General features: G+C 45.3%; 1 protein-coding gene across 6 annotated transcripts in view; it reads left to right on the forward strand.

Moving 5' to 3' along the window:
- LOC120977618 (CD59 glycoprotein-like) overlaps nt 1-20,724 on the forward strand; it is a 149,106-nt gene extending 128,382 nt beyond the window's left edge. Inside the window, exons 2-4 of one of the 6 annotated variants that reach the window (XM_040405628.1) lie at nt 16,910-17,011; nt 20,248-20,504; nt 20,628-20,724. In XM_040405628.1, the coding sequence (XP_040261562.1) occupies nt 16,910-17,011; nt 20,248-20,438 (293 nt within the window). In that variant the 3' untranslated portion in view covers nt 20,439-20,504; nt 20,628-20,724. Of the gene's footprint in view, nt 1-9,938; nt 9,997-10,091; nt 10,153-16,909; nt 17,012-20,247; nt 20,505-20,624 lie in introns of those variants that run through there. The other 5 variants (XM_040405627.1, XR_005773931.1, XR_005773932.1 and 2 more) reach the window with 5 other exon arrangements.
- Nucleotides 20,725-21,588: the final 864 nt, after the last annotated feature.

The raw sequence follows: 21,588 nt of genomic DNA on the forward strand, positions 1-21,588 counted from the left end.
CAATTTAGCACAGCTATATTCCATATTCTAGCCTAATATGGAATATAGCAGTGCTAACTTAACACAGCTATATTCCATATTAGGCTAGAATATGGAATATAGCAGTGCTAAGTTTAAATCTTCATGCGACTATTTCGTGTTATATTACTCGCATCGCAATTTCGACTTTTGCAAATGTTCTTAATATTGCTCTAACTTCGTCTTTTAGAATATTCGTAATATTCTAAGAGACGAAGTTAGAGCAATATTACAAAATTTCGTAATATACACATATTAGCCTAGCCATAGTCATTAGCTTAGCATAGGAACGTTGCCTTATACTATCAAGATAAATTTTCGCAATATGCGAAAAATAATTTCGCGATAATTGGAATAATTGCGAATATTCGATTTCGACGAATATAACACGAATATTCATGCGAATATTCGCGAAATATCGCGAAACCGAATATGGCACCTCCCGCTCATCACTAGTCATAGAACCAAATCAGAGTCAAGTCCTTGACCCCTCACTTCATCAGTATAGGACTTTCTGACTGGCCTTGTTGTAGTCCTTTGACCAATCCTTTTTGTCCGTTTGTTGATGACAGTTCAATGACAGTCTAAGGTATGACCACCCAGGTACTAAGGATGATCACTGGGTGGATGGGCAGGTTGAAGAGCAAAGTCCTTTTCGAGATGGTATCCAAAGCAGCCAGGACAAAGCGGAGCCTTTTTCCTTGGCATCTCGGAGACTCGGCTTCTCTCTGATTCTCTTTCTCACTGCTCTCAGGGGTATCTGGTCAGATATCCACCTTCTTAGCTGGGCGTAGTTGGGGTTCTTTTCTCCTGCTCCATTGTATCCATACCCAGGATGAAAGACAGTACCATACGCTCCTGGGCGAGTTCTCCCCTCACGGTGCAATTAGTTGCCGAATACCAGCACCAATACCTTTTGACCCCAGTGTAGAGAAAGGTATTGGGCTGACCTTCATCTCACAGGACCCCTCGTTATCCCAACACTGGTGTCTGAGCACCCAACCATCCGAGGATCACATCCTCTGCAACACATCCATCTGTACCAACAGATAAGGATGGCCACCCTAATAGGTTAGGATATCCGAGGGGAGCTGTGGACAAAGCATCATCTTGTTATTGATGGCACTGTATCCTTGTCTTACTCATGTGTACTCAGGCTGATTTCCCCCTGTTAACCTGTCTTGTGGAGGCCAGAAGAATCCATGGCATAGGTTATTCCTTGACTCTTTAGGACTCCACAACACAAACACAGGCCACACTCTCCTGTCAATCACTCTGCGTCCAACCTCAGAGCTGTGTTACCTGTCCGGACCAACAAAAGTGAGTGCACAGTACAAATCACACAGAACCTGGTGCCAATGTTACCTGTCCGCAACTCACTGCCTGTAGTCCCCACTGTAACACAGCCCTACTGAAAACCTTGAGCAAAACAGTGTTACCCGTCCGGATCTGAGACCTTGGCTGCACAGAATAACCTCACACTATACCGTGTGAAAATGTATGTTACCTGTCCGCAAACCAACAACTACCTCAGTCCACAGTATAACACAGTTCTACTCAAAGGAGATGCAAGAATAAATCACAAACAACTGCTCCTGGACTCACAGCGGGGAATGCAAACTACAAACATCAGCAGGGCGAAACACATTCGTAAATAAGGACTACCGCCATCAACATCAAGATAAACATACAAAAAGATAACCAAAACACATGACATGGACATACACGGGCAACAAACGGTGTAACAAATAATACAGGGGTGCCAAATATTATTTTCTAGCCTAGATTGGCCATTTTGACCCCTCAGCACCTGGTGAGGCGTATGCTGCTGAGAGGTAACCCTTTTTTGGCCAAGCTGACTAGACCCCACTGTACGATTTGTTACTTGGCTACTGCTACTGGACACATTGCAATTACTTGCACAAGGGCAATTCCTTGCAATGTGTCCTTTGCTCCCACACCTGAAACACCTGACTTGGCTTCCTGTCCTGAGTGTTTTGTCCTTACCTGCTTTGCAGTGTCTCGCTATGTGACCTAAGCCACCACATGCAAAACATCTGATGTTTGCCCTGCATGGCTTAGGTCTGTCCACACTGCCGTCGTGACATTTACTTTTGAATTGTTCCATCCTCAGGGACGCACTCTTCACAATATTTATTTTTCCCAAAGTCAGGGAACAATCTCTGTTATTCTGGACAGGCTCAAATTTTGGTAGATTTGGCCTATCACAGACTGATCTCCCCCTTTTTGCCCTTGGAGATTCTGGCCCTGACTTTAAGGAAAAAGAAAGGGCCCGCACCATTTTCGAAAAGCTTTTGAAAATATGTTGCATGCCAGTCATTAGCTGGGATCTTACAGCAACCTCATCCTTCAATTTGGCTACCATCACGTTAGTAGAGGCAGCCCGTTCCTTGAAGGCCTTGATCTCAGCATACGACTGAGTCAACTGAGCCTCTGTTTTCTCCTTCTGCCTCTGCAGTTCTACTAACTGTGACTCTAACCTAGCCACCCTTGTGTCTCGGTCAACTGTAGACTGTACATTCTCTGCCAGCTGTGCCCGCAATGCTGAAACCTGGTTCGAATTACTGGCACAGCACTGGCAATGAATGGTCGGAGGAATTGTCTCTGTTGACCGAGACACCAGTGCAACATCCTCTGGCTTTCAGATGCTATCCTCAAATGTATGTACAAGTTTGGCTAACATCTGAAGCCGTTTAGTCGCCTTTTTCAATACCGTCCATTTGTTAATACAGATCTTGTCATAACTACAAGCCTGTGCTAACAAATTGGACCACAGCATTTCTGCTGACTTGTAAGTAGTGGGGAGGATGGAGTTAAATATGCTGTGTTTAGCTAAGTGTAGTAGTGTTGAGAAGTCCATACTCACGGTTTGTTGAGAAACTATCTTCTCTGGAGCTGACTTTTCTTTTCCTTGGGTCGCTGCTTGGAGGAGGTCCTCTAGTACCCGGGACACCTTCTCCCGTCCAGCCGGACTTCTTCTGATCAGCTCCAACGGTGATGGTTTTCTCAAAGCGACGGTATGCGACGACTTCTTCTGTGACGTTCGCACGTGTTCAAGGTTTGTGTAACGCAACAAAAAATTGTTAAAATCAAAAGATTTAGGTTCTCTGCTGTAGATATTGCTCTGTGTTCAGCTCTGATTGAAGAACCGAGTTACCTGAACTATCAGGCCCTGGAAGCTCAGAATCCACTGACCGCGTCTCTCTTGCCTGATTAGTTCACAGAGTAAGCGATTTTCTTCACCAAAGCCAAACACAGAAACAACTTCCGAGCAGTGGGAAATGGTTAATAATACAGGGTGATGGCAAGGTAGGGGTAAATACAGGGATACAGGGGTACAGGGGTTAATGATACTCAGCCAATGTTCATAGACTCTGTTTCAGGAGGGGCTGCTCAGCTCATCTCAGGTCCACTCGTCCATGTGTGAAGTAGCCAGAGAGAGAGAGCGTTTGTCCTGGCTTGGGCTAATATGAGCCCAAAGCAGCCCACCTTCCCCTCCTCAACCTAAGGGTCTATTCACCCGTCCACAGTGTTTTGCGGGTCCGCAAATTGCAGATATGCAAAACACTGGGCCGGCACCCCAATAGAAATGCCTATTCTTGTCTTGTATTTTTTGGTGGAGCCGTGGAACGGAAATGCGGATGCAGACAGCACACTGTGTGCTGTCTGCATCTTTTCTGTCCCCATTGAAAATGAATGGGTCCGGATCCATTTTGCAGACGACTGAATGGACCCTTAGGCTCAGGGATATGACATCATGTTGTGTGTGAGTGTGACGGAATGCATGCACTCAGACTGTAACAGACAACTGCCAATTGGCCCCTTGAGGTTCAGGATCTGTACAGCCAAAGAAATCAAAGGAATTCCTGCCCAAGGTGTAAATTAGATCATCCCCCCAGATACACCATGGCACCACACACACATAAATAATCACTAAACAGAAGGTGGGGGAGAGCATAATAACTAGGCTGATATATATATATATATATATATATATATATATATATATATATATATTACAGTGGATAAAAAAAAGTCTACACACCCCTGTTAAAATGTCAGGTCTCTGTGATGTAAAAAAATTAGACAAAGAAAAATCATTTCAGAACTTTTTCCACCTTTAATGTGACCTATAAACTGTACAACTCAATTGAAAAACAAAATGAAATCTTTTAGTTGGAGCAAAGAAAACCCAAAAAAAATTAATAATGTGGTTGCATAAGTGTGCGCACCCTCTTATAACTTAGATGTAGCTGTGTTCAGAATGAAGCAATCACATTCACAATCATGTTTAATAGGAGATCCCTACGCCACTGCCTGAATCCAATTGAAAATCTGTGGGGTGATCTGAAGAGGGCTGTGCACAGGAGATGCCCTCGCAATCTGACATATTTGGAGCGTTTTTGCAAAGAAGAGTGGGCAAATCTTGCCAAGTCAAAATGTGCCATGCTGATAGAGTCATACCCAAATAGACTGAGTGCTGTAATAAAATCAAAAGGTGCTTCAACAAAGTATTAGTTTAAGGGTGTGCACACTTATGCAACCATATTATTTTATTTTTATATTTTTTCTTCCCTCTACCTAAAAGATTTCAGTTTGTTTTTCAATTGAGTTGTACAGTTTATGGGTTACAATAAAGGTGGAAAAAGTTCTGAAATGATTTATCTTTGTCTCATTTTGTTACATCACAGAAACCTGACATTTTAACAGGGGTGTGTAGATTTTTTATATCCACTGTATATACAGTACAGACCAAAAGTTTGGACACACCTTCTCATTCAAAGAGTTTTCTTTATTTTCATGACTATGAAGGCATCAAAACTATGAATTAACACATGTGGAATTATATATATAACAAACAAGTGTGAAGCAACTGAAAATATGTCATATTCTAGGTTCTTCAAAGTAGCCACCTTTTGCTCTGATTACTGCTTTGCACACTCTTGGCATTCTCTTGAAGAGCTTCAAGAGGTAGTCCCCTGAAATGGTCTTCCAACAGTCTTGAAGGAGTTCCCAGAGAATCTTAGCACTTGTTGGCCCTTTTGCCTTCACTCTGCGGTCCAGCTCACTCCAAACCATCTCGATTGGGTTCAGGTCCGGTGACTGTGGAGGCCAGGTCATCTGGCGCAGCACCCCATCACTCTCCTTCATGGTCAAATAGCCCTTACTTTCAAAGTTTTCCCAATTTTTCGGCTGACTGACTGACCTTAATTTCTTAAAGTAATGATGGCCACTCGTTTTTCTTTACTTAGCTGCTTTTTTCTTGCCATAATACAAATTCTAACAGTCTATTCAGTAGGACTATCAGCTGTGTATCCACCTGACTTCTGCTCAACGCAACTGATGGTCCCAACCCCATTTATAAGGCAAGAAATCCCACTTATTAAACCTGACAGGGCACACCTGTGAAGTGAAAACATTTTCAGGGGACTACCTCTTGAAGCTCATCAAGAGAATGCCAAGAGTGTAAAAAGCAGTAATCAAAGCAAAAGGTGGCTACTTTGAAGAACCTAGAATATGACATATTTCCAGTTGTTTCACACTTGTTTGTTATGTACAGTCGTGGCCAAAAGTTTTGAGAATTACGAAAATATTGGAAATTGGAAAAGTTGCTGCTTACGTTTTTATAATAGCAATTTGCATATACTCCAGAATGTTATGAAGAGTGATCAGATTAATTGCATAGTCCTTCTTTGCCATGAAAATTAACTTAATCCCAAAAAAAACTTTCAACTGCATTTCATTGCTGTAATTAAAGGAACTGCTGAGATCATTTCAGTAATCGTCTTGTTAACTCAGGTGAGAATGTTGACGAGCACAAGGCTGGAGATCATTATGTCAGGCTGATTGGGTTAAAATGGCAGAGTTGACATGTTAAAAGGAGGGTGATGCTTGAAATCATTGTTTTTCCATTGTTAACCATGGTGACCTGCAAAGAAACGCGTGCAGCCATCATTGCGTTGCATAAAAATGGCTTCACAGGCAAGGATATTGTGGCTACTAAGATTGCACCTCAATCAACAATTTATAGGATCATCAAGAACTTCAAGTAAAGAGGTTCAATTCTTGGCTTCAGGGCGTCCAAGAAAGTCCAGCAAGTGCCAGGGTCGTCTCTTAAAGAGGATTCAGCTGCGGGATCGGAGTGCCACCAGCGCAGAGCTTGCTCAGGAATGGCAGCAGGCAGGTGTGAGCGCATCTGCACGCACAGTGAGGCGAAGACTTTTGGAAGATGGCCTGGTGTCAAGAAGGGCAGCAAAGAAGCCACTTCTCTCCAAAAAAAACATCAGGGACAGATTGATCTTCTGCAGAAAGTATGGTGAATGGACTGCTGAGGACTGGGGCAAAGTCATATTCTCCGATGAAGCCTCTTTCCGATTGTTTGGGGCATCTGGAAAAAGGCTTGTCCGGAGAAGAAAAGGTGAGCGCTACCATCAGTCCTGTGTCATGCCAACAGTAAAGCATCCTCAGACCATTCATGTGTGGGGTTGCTTCTCATCCAAGGGAGTGGGCTCACTCACAATTTTGCCCAAAAACACAGCCATGAATAAAGAATGGTACCAAAACACCCTCCAACAGCAACTTCTTCCAACAATCCAACAACAGTTTGGTGAAGAACAATGCATTTTCCAGCACGATGGAGAACCGTGCCATAAGGCAAAAGTAATAACTAAGTGGCTCGGGGACCAAAACGTTGACATTTTGGGTCCATGGCCTGGAAACTCCCCAGATCTTAATCCCATTGAGAACTTGTCGTCAATCCTCAAGAGGCGGGTGGACAAACAAAAACCCACTAATTCTGACAAACTCCAAGAAGTAATTATGAAAGAATGGGTTGCTATCAGTCAGGAATTGGCCCAGAAGTTGATTGAGAGCATGCCCAGTCGAATTGCAGAGGTCCTGAAAAAGAAGGGCCAACACTGCAAATACTGACTCTTTGCATAAATGTCATGTAATTGTCGATAAAAGCCTTTGAAACGTATGAAGTGCGTGTAATTATATTTCACTACATCACAGAAACAACTGAAACAAAGATCTAAAAGCAGGTTAGCAGCAAACTTTGTGAAAACTAATATTTGTGTCATTCTCAAAACTTTTGGCCATGACTGTATATAAGTCCACATGTGTTAATTCATAGTTTTGATGCCTTCAGTGTGAATCTACAATTTTCAGTCATGAAAATAAAGAAAACTCTTTGAATGAGAAGGTGTGTCTGTACTGTGTATATATATATATATATACATATATATATATATATATATATATATACATACCCAATATATGCACTTCCCTCTACACATGTCATGGTGTAGTAGTGTGAGGAGGAGATGACACGGCTGTATGCACTTTGCTGTGTATACATGTCATGGTGTAGTAGTGTGAGGAGGAGATGACACGGCTGTGTACACTGTGCTGTGTATAGGTTAGGCCTCTTTCACACTTGCGTTGTTGGGATCCGGCATGCACTTCCGTTGCCGGAGGTGCCTGCCGGATCCGTAACAACGCAAGTGTACTGAAAGCATTTGAAGACGGAACCGTCTTCCAAATGCTTTCAGTGTTACTATGGCACCCAGGACGCTATTAAAGTCCTGGTTGCCATAGTAGGAGCGGGGAGCGGGGGAGCGGTATACTTACAGTCCGTGCGGCTCCCCGGGCGCTCCAGAATGACGTCAGAGCGCCCCATGCGCATGGATGACGTGATCCATGTGATCACGTGATCCATGCGCTTGGGGCGCCCTGACGTCACTCTGGAGCGCCCGGGGAGCCGCACGGACGGTAAGTATGCTGCTCCCCTGCTCCCCGCTACACTTACCATGGCTGTCAGGACTTTAGCGTCCCGGCAGCCATGGTAACTATTCAGAAAAAGCTAAACGTCGGGTCCGGCAATGCGCCGAAACGACGTTTAGCTTAAGGCCGGATCCGGATCAATGCCTTTCAATGGGCATTGATCCCGGATCCGGCCTTGCGGCAAGTCTTCAGGATTTTTGGCCGGAGCAAAAAGCGCAGCATGCTGCGGTATTTTCTCCGGCCAAAAAACGTTCCGTACCGGAACTGAAGACATCCTGATGCATCCTGAACGGATTACTCTCCATTCAGAATGCATTAGGATAATCCTGATCAGTATTCTTCCGGCATAGAGTCCCGACGACGGAACTCTATGCCGGAAGACAATAACGCAAGTGTGAAAGAGCCCTTAACCATGTATCAATGTAGAGGGTGGATTTGAGTGGGTTTTGAAGAGTTTTGAATTTGAGTGGGTTTTGAAGAGTTTTGAATGGGAGTCCGCAGAGAAGCAGAAAAGGATATTGCAGTAGTCTATGGAAATGATGAGGACAGGTACAACCATTTTTGTTGACTTGAGGTTCAGGAAAGTGTAGTTTTGAGAAATGTTTTTGAGATGGAAATGGCAGGAGGGGGTAAAGACTTGGATATGAGACTGGAGCCAGAGCAGTTATCCCAAGGCAGTGAATCTGTGAGATTGGGGAATAGAGCCAACTGTGGCTGATAGTTTTCATTGGGGTGAGTGGGGTGGTGGTAATAGGAAGAATGACTTTTTTATTGTGTATGTGACGTTATTAGAAGCAGGAGAAGGCCAACGGTAGATAGCAGAGAGGTAACATCTCGGGCAGAGAGGTAAATTTTATCACCTTAGAGATGCAACTGAAAGATATAGGACTCTATGAGTTGTTCCATGCTAAAGGTATGGATGGAGAACAGTGGACTTTCTAGGTTGCAAAAAGAGGGCAGGATGAGCAGGTGGTGTGCAAGACACTAAATGTTGGGTTGGTGAGGTATGAGAAGCTCCTAGAGAGGGACAGGCCAATGATACTAAGGGCGTAGAGAATTTGTAAAGGATGGAAGTAAGACCAACCCCAAAACATTCTTCAAATACATAAATGCAAAAAACCCAAGGTCAGAACATGTAGGGCCATTAAATTAAGGTTAATGGGGTGTTGGTCACTGGGGATCAAGAGAAGGCAGAGCTTCTAAATGTTTTTTTTAGCTCTGTATATACAAAAGAAGAAAGGGCATCTCATGAGGGTGGTGTCACTGGTGTAAATTCCTCACATACTGTAACTTACTTAACTGGCTGACATGGTCCTTAATATGCTAAAAGAAAATGAAAGTGAACTAGGCCCCGGGTCCGGATGGACTAAAGGAGCTCAGTTCAGTTTTTGCTTTGCCTCTGTTCATAATATTTACAGATTCTTTAATGACAGGCGAATGTGGTGCCAATTTTCCAAAGGGGTGCTTGGTCTACACCAGGAAATTATAGACCAGTAAGAACTGAATTAGCCTTGAAAAACGACGTCTAAGGGGGACATGATTAACCTATACAAATGTATAAATGGACCATACAAAAAATATCGAGGGAAGCCATTCTGTGTTAAACCCCCTCGAAAAACAAGGGGCCATTCCCTACACCTGGAGGAAAAAATATTCAGTCATAAAAGGCTAAAAGCATTCTTTACAGTAAGGGCTGTGAATCTCTGGAATAGCCACAGGAGCCGGTCACAGCAAATACTGGAGATGGCTTCAAAAAAGGTTTAGACTTTTTAATTTAAAATAACATTGAGGCTTATGACAATGTATACTGTAGAAATCTTGTTTTACACACCCTTTCCCTTTGGCCCAACCCCTTTTTAAAAGGAATATGGACATTGATCCAGGGATTTGTTCCGTGGATCATTATAGGTTGGACTTTTGTCTTTTCCCAACCTTATCAACTATGCAACTACAGTATGTAAGTGGCCAAAGGTGACGTGTATCAGCACAAAAAGAAAAAATACATTTGCCGCTCTGTGGAGCAGTTATCTGTAGTAAAGGCTTTTGTGGGGTGTATTAATTTCCTTTTTATTATTTTTGATCTAACAGTATGTCAGACAGAGAAGTGCCAGGCTTGCACAGGGGAGTTGCAGAGGCCTAAATGTTTCTGGCGCAGTCAGAGGTCGCAGCAGAGTAAGGAGCCATGGCAGCAGGGGTCACTTCGAGAGGCCTGAGCTCCCAGTCTCGGCTAGCAGTCGTGTCGTGACCAGCAACCCAGCAGTTCTTTTGTGGTTGACTCGATCTTCGATTTCGTCGCAAGTGACATCAGACACCCCCAGCCAAGAGTCAGTAGGTTCGTCAGACACAACCTTTAGTTGGCATGGGCCTGAAGCAGGCCCTGCACCCTCACCTGTCCTCAACCTTCCTCTGTCCTTTTCAGTTCCCAGAGCCACAGAAGTATTGTATGCTGTCGGCTCAGCTCTACTATACAGTGAAGACGAGGTACTAGAGGACAGTCAACAGCTCCTGCCAGCCAAGATCTGGAGGAGACATCTGCCGCTTCCTCCGCTAGGCGGGCAAGTAGTGATGAGGAGAGTGGCATGGGAGCTGGTGTTGCGAGCGGTCAAGCTCATGACGCAGAGACCGTTGAGGAGGACATCAGTGACATGCAGACAGTACTCGATGATAATGATGATGTAGCTGATCGCACTTGGGAGACAGGTGACGAAGGGGCTTCATCATCATCAGGAGAAGAGGGTGGCGGCTTGCCAGTGAGCCAGCAAGTCGCTAGCGTGGCCGGGAGTCAGCAGTGGGAGGTCGGGAGCCAAACGTGCCACGGGTAGACCACCTGCTTCGCGGGAGCCTACCTGCCCGGGAAGTAGCTGTGCAGGGATTCACAGAGGCAGCAGCAGTAGCATTCAGTCAATGCAGAGTGTTGGTGGTAAAACCACCTACTCGTGGTGTGGCAGTTGTTTCTTAAGCTGCCAGAGGAGGTGAACGTGGCCATATGTAGAATCTGTGGGCAGAAGGTGAAGCATGGCCAGGGTGCCAATGTTGGCACTACGGCCCTGCGTCAACATATGCAGCGTCGCCATACAGTGGCCTGGGAGAACCGTGGCTCTGATGTGGTGGTCCAGCCTGCTGCAGCAACCTCTGCATCACCCAGTGTCACACACCCTTTCAGGCAGTCAAGGCTCCACCACCTCAGCCGAAGGGAGCTGTCTGTCATTCCCATCTTCTGCTGGTCCAGATGCTCCTGTTCCTCCTCCTCATACTCCTCGTCACTCATTCCGTTAGCAATCGATCACCGAAGCGATTCCTAAGAGACAACAGAATGCGTGCACTCATCCAACGGCACAGAAGCTGAATGTGCTCCTGGCTGCTGGTCCTGCAGTTACTCCCTTTCCAAGTGGTGGACTCTGCGCCTTTCAGAGAACTGATGGCTTGTGCCGAGCCGAGGTGGAGAGTCCCAAGCTGTCATTTCTTTGCCAAAAAGGCAGTACCAACCCTGCACAAATATGTAGAACAGAAGGTGGGCCAGTCCTTGAGCCTGTCGGTGTCTGCCAAAGTGCATGGCAGAGCCGGCGTGTGGAGCTGTAACTACGGTCAAGAACAGTACATGTCCTTTATGGCCCACTGGATGAATGTGGTTCCTGCACAGCCACACCAGCAACTTTGCCAGGTGACGCCACTTGCGCCTCCACGTTGCCACGCCATTGGTCCAGCAACAATGTCCGCCTCTACCTTCTCATCCTCCACTGTGTCCTCAGCCTCCACTGCAGGGACAATTCACAGTGCCCCTCCAGCATACCACATGTGCAGGGCACGGCGGTGTCACGCTGTTCTGCACCTTGTTTCCCTGGGCGAACGGAGTTGCACAGGGGAGGAACTGCTCCGGGTCATCCATCAAGAAATTGAATCCTGGTTTTCTCAGCGACAACTCAAAATCGTAACCGGGGTGACCGACAACGGGAAGTACATGGTGTCGGCACGGTGTCAAGAAGGGCTCAGCCATGCACCCTGCATTGCACACGTGTTCAATCTGGTTACCAAGCGTTTCCTGAAGTCTTCCACCCATCTACAACACATCATAAAAATGGCCAGGAAACTTTGCAAGCATTTCAGCCACTCGTACACCGTAAAGCCAACCCTCCTTGAGCTGCAGCGGCAGAACGGCATCCCCCAACATAGGCTGATATGCGACGTTTCCACCAGTTGGAATTCCACCCTCCATATGTTGGACCGATTGTACGAACAGAGAAAGGCCATAAACCATTACCTGATGATCCGAGCGGACAGGAGTACTCCCCTGTGTAACTTCGATGTCAGCCAGTGGCAGCTCATGTGTGACGCTTGCCGTTTGCTCAGGCCCTTTGAAAATGCCACGTTATTTGTCAGTCGCCAGGACTACGGGATGAACGTATGACCTGGAACAGATGCTACTAAATATGGCTGGTCAGGGGACTGGGGACGTGGCACCTAGATATCACGGCCACATGAGCCCTGTGGGGGCTGAACTGGAGGAAGAGAAGGAGGACATTGGAACACAATCAATGTGTAGTGAAATGGTTGGTTTATCTACACAGGTGACAGGAGAGGGGGAGCAGAAACAGCCGGAGGAGCAAGAGGGAGATGAGAAAAACGAGGCAGATGACCCAGACACAACATGGCAGTATGCAGTGGAGATGGAGGCAGGTAGTCCCTCCGAGTCCCTTGTGCAAATGGCCTGCTGCATGCTCTCTTGCTTAAGTAGTGACAGCCGAATTGTCACCATTCGGCAGAAGGATGACTTCTGGCTCTCCACCTTGTTGGGCATTCGCTACCAGTCCAGAATGGGGGCCTTTTTTACACCCACTGAGAGGGAGGACAAACTGAACTACTACAGAGACATCCTATGCAGTCAGTTGGCCGCTGCCTATCTGCGCCATCGTCCATCCTCTCGCAGGTCTGACCTGGAGGGCCCTCTGCGTTCACGTTCCACTGCCATGGCTGCTGGGGAGAGGTGGGGTGGCAGGAGCAGTACCAGCCCCATCAGCAGCAGCCTGAATCTAGAGTCGCTGATGAGCAGCTTTCTTCACCCGCATAGTGAAGAAACTACTCACCAGCAGCAGCATCTAGACCTGGAGCAGAACCTAAACCGCAGGTGTTGGCATACTTGGAGTGCACCCTGCCAGCCGTCATTGAAGATCCGCTGGACTACTGGGCAGCCAAACTGGATTTGTGGCCGCCGAGTTTGCCCTGGAAAATCTGTCCTGCCCGGCCAGTAGTGTGGCATCAGAGTGGGTGTTCAGTGCGGCGGGGGCCATAGTTACCCCAAAATGTCCGCCCAAAATGTGGAGAGACTGACCTTTGTCAAGATGAATCAGGCGTGGATCAAGATTTCCACCCACCAATTTCTGATGCATCAGACTAGATCATCCATGGTGCCACACCAACACTTTGACAAAAGAGACCGGTTTCTTCTGGCTCCCTGCCTCAGCTACTATTCTGATGCTGCCACCCGCCTGATGCCACACATCTAATGCCAAGTGCTCCTTCTTTCACCACCATCTTCAGCTGCTACTGGTATTGCCACCCACCTCCACACTATGTCACCTTGCCACTCTGTGGTCACCTCATGCTGCTGCCACCTCCACACTATGTCACCTTACCACTCTATGGCCTCCTCCTGATGCTGCTGCTGCCGCCATCTCCAGACTCTGTCAATGTGCCACTCTGTTGCCTCCTCATGCTGCTTCCACCTCACCACTATGTCATAGGGCCACTCTGTGTACTTCTCATGCTGTTCCCACCTCCACACTTCATGACTGGGCCACTATTTAGCCTTTTTCGCTTGGCTGACATCATCATTTATTTAACCCGTCTTCTGATCTGTCAGAAATACTGCTTCTCCTGGGTAAAAGCACTTAAGTACCTTGGTATTCTCCTTATCCCATCAATAAAAAAAATGTATGAGAAAAATTATATCCCTTTGCTAAACGAAATTAGGGAGGAAATTGGGAGGATAAAGAAATAGACCAATATCCTGGATAGGACGAATAAACTTTTGTAAAATGGTAATCCTACCAAAGATCACATATAAGTTCCAGATGATACCCATAAGTTTACCCGGAACACTCTTCTCAGCTCTTAAAAAACAGATTATGAACTTCATATGGAGAAATAAGAAACATAGAGTATCCCTCCAAACCCTAAGACAACCCAAAAGTAAGGGGGGACTAGTAGTACCAGACATTAAAACATACTATGAGGCAGTGGTTTTGTCGAGGGTGGTGGAGTGGGTTAGGGCCAGTAAGGAAAAAAGATGGGTTAATATCGAAAACGAAATGGCAAAAGCCAGCTTGGACAAGATTATATGGAACCCACCTCAATATAGGACATTAGATAAGAACTCACACGAGATAACTAAAAATGCACTAAAAATATGGGATACTAAATATAAAAAAATAGAAAAGGAATTTAACTCACCATTACTGGCACTAAAAAATAATGACTATTTTGCACCGGGCAAAACACAGATTGGTGGAAATTGGATAAAAAAAGACACCACTCAATTAAGGGAGGTAATAAAAGATGGGCACATTATAACACTACAAGAATTAAAGGGGAAAAATTGTTTTTTGGAAATTGACGAATGGAGATACCATCAGCTAGCCCACTTTATACAAAGACTGCCGCACCCACTGAGGTCAGGGGAGCAGTTAACCGATTTAGAAAAATTATGCACATCGGAAAAGGTCAAGGGAACGATCTCAAAATTATATAAGATCCTGTTAAAGGTGGACGAGCAGATGATCCCTCCTTTTGTTAAAAAATGGGAGAGGGAACTTGGATCAAAGCGAGATAGGACCTCAATAGAAAAAATGCTGACACTGGTCCATTCCTCGGCAGTAGACAGCCGTACAGCTGAGATGAGTTATAAATGCATGACTGGATGGTACATGACCCCAGATAAACTATCTAAATTCAACGAAGGACAAACGGGAGAGTGTTGGAGGGGATGCGGATCCCTGGGAACTATGGCCCACCTGTGGTGGAAATGCCCTAAGGTGGAAGAATTTTGGAAAAAAATATTGGGATGCATAGAAGAGATCACAAAAGAAAAAATTAAGCTGGACCCGTGGGTAGTATTGTTTCATGGGGGTGGGGAAAAAATCAAAAAATATAAAAAAAACCTGGTCCCACATCTATTAAATGCTGCCAAAAGAATAATACCGAGAAATTGGCAGGAAGTAGACTGCCCCCACATTTGGGAGTGGATAGACTCCGTGGAAGAAACTTACAGAATGGAAGAATTGAGAGTAGGAGTGGAAGGCAATGATATAGTTCAAGATAAAAAGTGGGAAAATTGGAGGATTTTTAAGAGATCCTGGAGCTATGCCGAAAAACTTAGGGGCTGAGACCTAAAGATAAAGCGAAACAGAGAAGTAGGCATCAGGAGAAAGTTTTTCTGGATTGCTTATGGTGAGATAGGGGGGAGGGTGGGGTGACTGAGGGGGGGAGGGAGGAATGGGGATAAGGTAAAGGAAGTGAAGAATCATCCTACCTGAGACTACTAATAAATTAAAAAAGGAAGGAGTAATACCTTAAACCCCAAAAGAAGGGAAAAAAAGGAGGGGAAAAAAAAAAAAAAAAAAAAAAGATATAATAATGAAAGATTTTTCAGATACTGGGGCAAGAGAAAAACAAAGTAAGAAAAATAACTACACTAATGATGCGAAACCTGCTTAGAGACGCTAAGGGCTGGCAAACGGAACATGAGCGTATAAGCGTACACTCTATGAGGTTGAAGTCTGAAGTGAAAAAAAAAAAAAAAAAAAAAAAAAAGAAGGAAGGAAAAATGAGACGCCCAACAGATCCTGTCTGTGTAGCGGCTGTAAGGCCTGTATGGTCCCATCAGAATTGGCTTATGATTTGGTAGCCAAAAGCAGGAGTGGGTACTAAACACAGAAGACATGCAAATATTCCATTCACGTGTCATCTCTGTTTTGGATCCACGCCTGCATTTTTTGGCATTAACAATACTGATGGATTACTGACCAAATGCTGACTGAGTGAAGGCGGATGCTCCACAGACAGGGTCTGTTTTTTTGGGTTATTGTTCTGACGGATCAGAGGAAGGGCAAAATAATCAGAGACGTCGACACAAACTTACTGCTGACTCCCTCTCCACTCTGCCAGGGGGCTCTACCTTCAATAGAACAGGTTCTGTAGACATCTATGTGGAATCAGCTGATGACGGTGTAAAAGGAGTGCGCTTCTTCTTGGCGCTAACATTGACCTGTAAGGCTAAGTTCATACTAGAGTTATTTAGTCAGTTTTTGCCTCGTGACTGCCCAAATAAGTGAAGTGTGTAGTGATTCTAATAGTGACGCCTGTCATCTGCATGTCATACGGACTCACAGTATTATTTCACTACCACAGCAGACTCCCTATGCGTGTTACTGCAAGGCACAGTGTTCTACACCACTAGAAAGGCTCTCTGCAGCCAGGAAATAGCCGTTTTTAACGTAATTCGCCATCTAAAAAATTTGGCGAACCGGCGAATAACATTTTTTGAAAATTTGCTCAGCTCAATTCACTTCCTCTTTGTCGGATCCATCTCCTACTTTATTTTAAAAAACAAGGTGTGAATCCAGCTCATGTATCCCTCATGTCCGTATTTAGGTTCTGAGTAGGGATGAGCGAATCGACTTCGGATGAAACATCCGAAGTCGATTCACATAAAACTTTGTTCTACTACTGTACAGAGCAGGAGCTCCATACAGTATTAGAATGAATTGGATCTGATAAGCCGAAGTTATTGCTTTGCGAAGTCTCCGAACCGGAGTTCGGGAAATGTTTTTTTACAGTACAAGTTAATTTATGAAGTTATTGCTCGAAGTCTAGCGAGCAATAACTACGGCTCATCGGAGCCAATGCATTCTAATACTGTACGGAGCGCTCGTTCTGTACAGTATTAGAACAAAGTTTTATGCGAAACGACTTTGGATGTTTCATCCGAAGTCGATTCACTCATCCCTAGTTCTGAGTGTTGCCTGCAGTCCTAGCACTAGCATGCAGGAGATTTTCATGTCTTCCACAATCACCATTCTTTGTTTTTCAGGCACCCCACTGGAATGCCATACTTGTGATTTTCCTTGTATAATGAAATCAAACACTACTTGCCAAGCTCAAGAGGTCTGTGTGACAAAGGTGGGGGCATTCGGTAAGTAGAAAAAAATTATATTAAAGCCCTAAAATAGCCAGAAAGTAATGGGTCACTGAAGAAATTGCCCTTGATTTGGACCCTATAGCCGGTCGTGGAGTTCCCAGTCATTAGGGGAGTACATAGTGTCCAACAAGTGAATCCCAAATCATGGGACATTTTAATCAGTGACCAGAAGTATAAGTTGAAGCTCCTGAACTCCAGTGCAAAATCTGTAATCGGACCTCTCACGTGCAGGGGCGTAACTACCATAGTGGCAGACAATGCGACTGCTATGGGGCCCAGTTGGGATCATCCCCTCTGCTACCGGGGGTGTAAACTTGGTCAGGACCCTCTAAAGGAACAACTTTTAGCAAATGAAGCAGTGTAAAAAATGGCCAAAGGGTCATTGAAAGGGGTTTAGGCAGAAACCCTTCTGTCCTGTGTGGAGGACCTGGTTTGATCCTTGCTATGGGGCCCTTACTTCTCTATGTACGCCACTGCTCACATGCTATTTATATGACTGATGTCTGCTCATGTGTCAAAGTGGTTTTTGGGCACTCTCAAAGACCAAGGCCACAATGCAACAGCTACCCCTGCTTTCCTTATAGCTACACGCCTGAGCCTGCCCACCTCCCATGTGGGAACAATTCCACAAACTTTCAATTGAAATGCAGTTCTTCAAAAGGACCAACTCCTTTGTGAGACAGGAGTGTTGGAAGGTACGGTTGGAGAAGGAGATAAATTGCTGCTAGTTACCTACAGCAGCAAAGGATCATCATTGCCCTCCCTTTTTAGGCCAGCCCGACATGATTACTTTTTTACATGTAGTGATCAACAAAATAAATCTGCATAAACCCCTACCTCTTTTGTGGAATGGTCCTGAAAAATCCAGGACTGTTGGAAGATCTGGTTGAAAAGGAGATAAGCTGTAGACAGTTACTTCCAGCAGCAAAGGATCCTTATTGCCCTACTTCCAGCCCAGCCCGACATGGTCACTATTTCACACATGGTGATCAACACATATCACCTATTAAACACAAATGCCCCTTAAGTAAAGTAATACCTGTGTATATAATAAATCACATCCCCATCCAAGAGCAACAGGCATATATAGAAATAAGGGGACACACTGGGGATGCAAACAGTTTTGCATAAACTATACTCTATCAATATGGTAATATCGATATACACCTACAAACAGAAAGCCATTTATAATTTATTTACTAGTTGCAGGATAACCCCAGATCAACACATCATAAAATCTGTCCTCTTCCTGCCTAGCACTGTCCCTACCTAAATGCACAATCCACCCTAAACGGTGGCCCACAACTGATTGGTTGCCCTTTCCTAAATAAGTGCCCAAATCAGGAAAGGGAACGCAGGGAGACAAAGTAACAGATGACTAATGACAGAATAGCACAGTGGACAAAAGATAGAACAAAAAAACCCACCATGCCAAGGCCAATACCAGGAGAGTCCAAAACAGAATTAGAACCAATAGCCCAAACAGGGGTAGCCAGAGTTCAAAACCAGGACATCACGTCAAATCCAAGGGGACAAACACAAGTCGGAGTCAGGGTACAAGCCAAGGTCAGGAATCCAGTAGCAACTTCACAGAAAACAGTGGACAAAAGACAGAACAAAAAGCCTATCATGCCAAGGTCAATACCAGTCCAAACTAAATCAGAACCAGTAGCGCAAACCAGGGGTAGCCAGAGATCAAAACCAGGAGATCACGTCAAATCCAAGGGGTCAAACATAAGTCAGGGTCAAGTCAGGATACACGCCGAGGTCAGGAATCAAGTAACAACTTAAAAAAATATATAAATGCTAGTGTGGTAATCCAGAAGATAAGACCAATCACAGTCAACCTGTGGCAAGCACGTTGCCTTTCTAAACAGGCCGCGCTTCCAGGTCATGTGACGTCAGTACAGCCAGCGAGCACTGACTCTGATTGGTCAGTGCTCCCTCTCTGGGATACCAGCCCGGTCCCCTAACAACAAGATGCAGGCGGTGCTGCAGGAAAGCTCAGCGCCAGCACAGGGACATAGAAGAAGCATTCCCTGAAGAAGCAAGAAGTGAAACGCGCATCACGGTGTGGGGCCTCACTGATCGGTATTACTGGTATACTTTTTGTAATGTGTTGATCTGGGGTTATCCTGCGACTGGTAAGTAACCCATAAATGGCTTTCTGTATGTAGGAGTATATCGACGTTACTATATTGATAGGGTCAGTGTCGGACTGGGGTACTTAGGGCCCACCAGTGTAACTGATTCTGGGGGCCCACCTCAGGGCTCTTGCACACAAACTTATTTTTTTTTCCATGTCTGTACCGTTCTCTTTACGTCAATGGGGCTGCAAAACAAAAAAAAATGACTCCATGTGCATTACGTGACTGTATGCCTGCATGGTCGTTCTGCAAAATGATAGAACATGTCCTATTATTGTCCACATTACAGACAGGATAGGACTGTTCTATTAGAGGCCGGCTGTTCTGATCCGCATAATGTGGAATACACACACCCTGTATCCATGTTTTGCGGATTGCACTTATGGGGGTGCACCTAAAGCAGAGGCATTGGGGGGACCTAGGGCAGAATCCCCCCAATGCCACTCTGAACTCTGCAGAGAGCAGCACACATTCATAGATCTGTGTCTGCCATAAACAAATCCCCTATTTCCCCCTTACAGTCTCCTACAGCTCACTACTGTCACACACCTGAGAAATCAGCCCAGCACCGCAGAGGAGTCCTTCTCTCCAGCAGCCACAGTTTCCTGACAGCAAAGAAGGGCAGGAGGATGGCCAGACATGTTCTCTCCTCCTTCACTGCCAACAGCCACAGAAGTCTAGAAGATACTGCGGGGCCTCCTGTACAATGTACACCAGAAGGAGGCTGCATCACTGTGCGATACTGCCACCTAGTGGTTACAGTAATTATCTCTCCTGAGAAACAAGAGAAATAATTACTCCTTCGTCTTATCTCTGGGCGCAGGAGACTGGGTGCCCACCGAGGAATCCCCCGCCTCCCCGGTGGGCCAGTCCAAGCCTGGATAGGGTATAGTTATAGATACCGCTAGTGTGTCCCCGTATAGCTATATACGCCTGCTGCTAATCCTTTTTTAATCTTGATTTTGTATGAGTTTTGAATTAATAAAATGTTACAATTTTAGGAATATATTCCCAGTGTACTTGGATGGGGATGGTGATCTACACATTATATCCTCCTGATGTTCTGTTTCTCTTCCTTTGCAGCTGGTTTTCCATGTCATAAACGAGGATGTACGAACAGCACGGTGTGTGACACGGAGACCACGGAGGTTATCATGGGTACCGCCATCACAGTTATGAATCAATGCTGTAAAACTAACCTGTGCAACTCTGCGGTTCACCTGGAGGTTCCTACTTTCTCCATCCTGGCAGTGTGCATATCCAAACTGTGTTAAATGGGTGAATGGCTGACACCTGCACGGCACCTGCTCTGTTGTCGGGATTTTTTCTTGTCTCTTTAAGGCTGAATGCACTCGTATAGTGTATTACTGTAGTGTAGCGGCAACATGAAGCTCCTGCTCTGAACAGGAATCCAGCCCGGAATACCACGGACCGCTCTCGGCCGCATTGTGCATTCGGCCTAAATCGCATTTATGTAAATAACCCTCGAACAGCACCAAATATTTTCCTTACAGAACGTCTACAGGTTGACTCTCAATAAAATAAGATTTTTATCCTATGACCATTGTTTTCATGAGATTTTTACCTGTTTATATAGTGGTGACATATAGGTGAATCCCAATAAATTAGAATATCATCGAAAGGTTAATTGAAAGTGATGAACGCTTGCCAATGACACATATTGTTTCCTTGGGATCAATTCGTTCATCCCTATAATAGATCTATAGCTCCATCTAGTGGTGAAGGGCAGAACTTCCAGTAACACATGCAAGTTAATGCATATTTCAAGTAGATCTGCAGTGGAAAGCAAAAAAAAAAAGTTAAATTCCATTTTGACAGTTTATTGGCATATTTATATGGTAATTAATTACTATAGTGGCTCCAAGGGGCGGACTGGGAAGTTAAAGTGGTCCTGGAAAAAATATTAAAAGTGGCCCCGTTTTGTAGTCGAGTCCAAATTGATGGAAGGCAGGGCCAGCAATATCATATTGTACCACATTATACCACCCCAACAGAGCCAAATACCACAGTCCATCACAAAATACTGCCAGCAGAACAAAATACATCCCCAAAAACTTTGGGGATGGGCTTAGGAGACCCCATGGGCATCAGCCCACTGAGAAACTTCCCTGTAAGGTCTATGGCCAATACACCCCTGATGGCTCCTGTGTATAATACAGGTGCATTCAAAATCCACAAAACTAACGAGCGAGCTCATTGCATAAAGCAGGGGTGGGGAACCTCTGTCCTGCGGGCCACATACAGCCCGCCGGATCATTTCATGAGGCCGCCGATTCCCTGCTTCCCTGCCAGAGCATATAGTGCAAATGCTAATGATTGCTTCTGCAGTAGCCAGGTACGATTGGATAATATTCTGTATTTGTTGTGACGCCAATTGCAGCGTGCGCAGGGTACTATCCCAGG

Source organism: Bufo bufo, chromosome 8 (assembly GCF_905171765.1).
Source record: "Bufo bufo chromosome 8, aBufBuf1.1, whole genome shotgun sequence".
Lineage (NCBI taxonomy): Eukaryota > Metazoa > Chordata > Amphibia > Anura > Bufonidae > Bufo > Bufo bufo.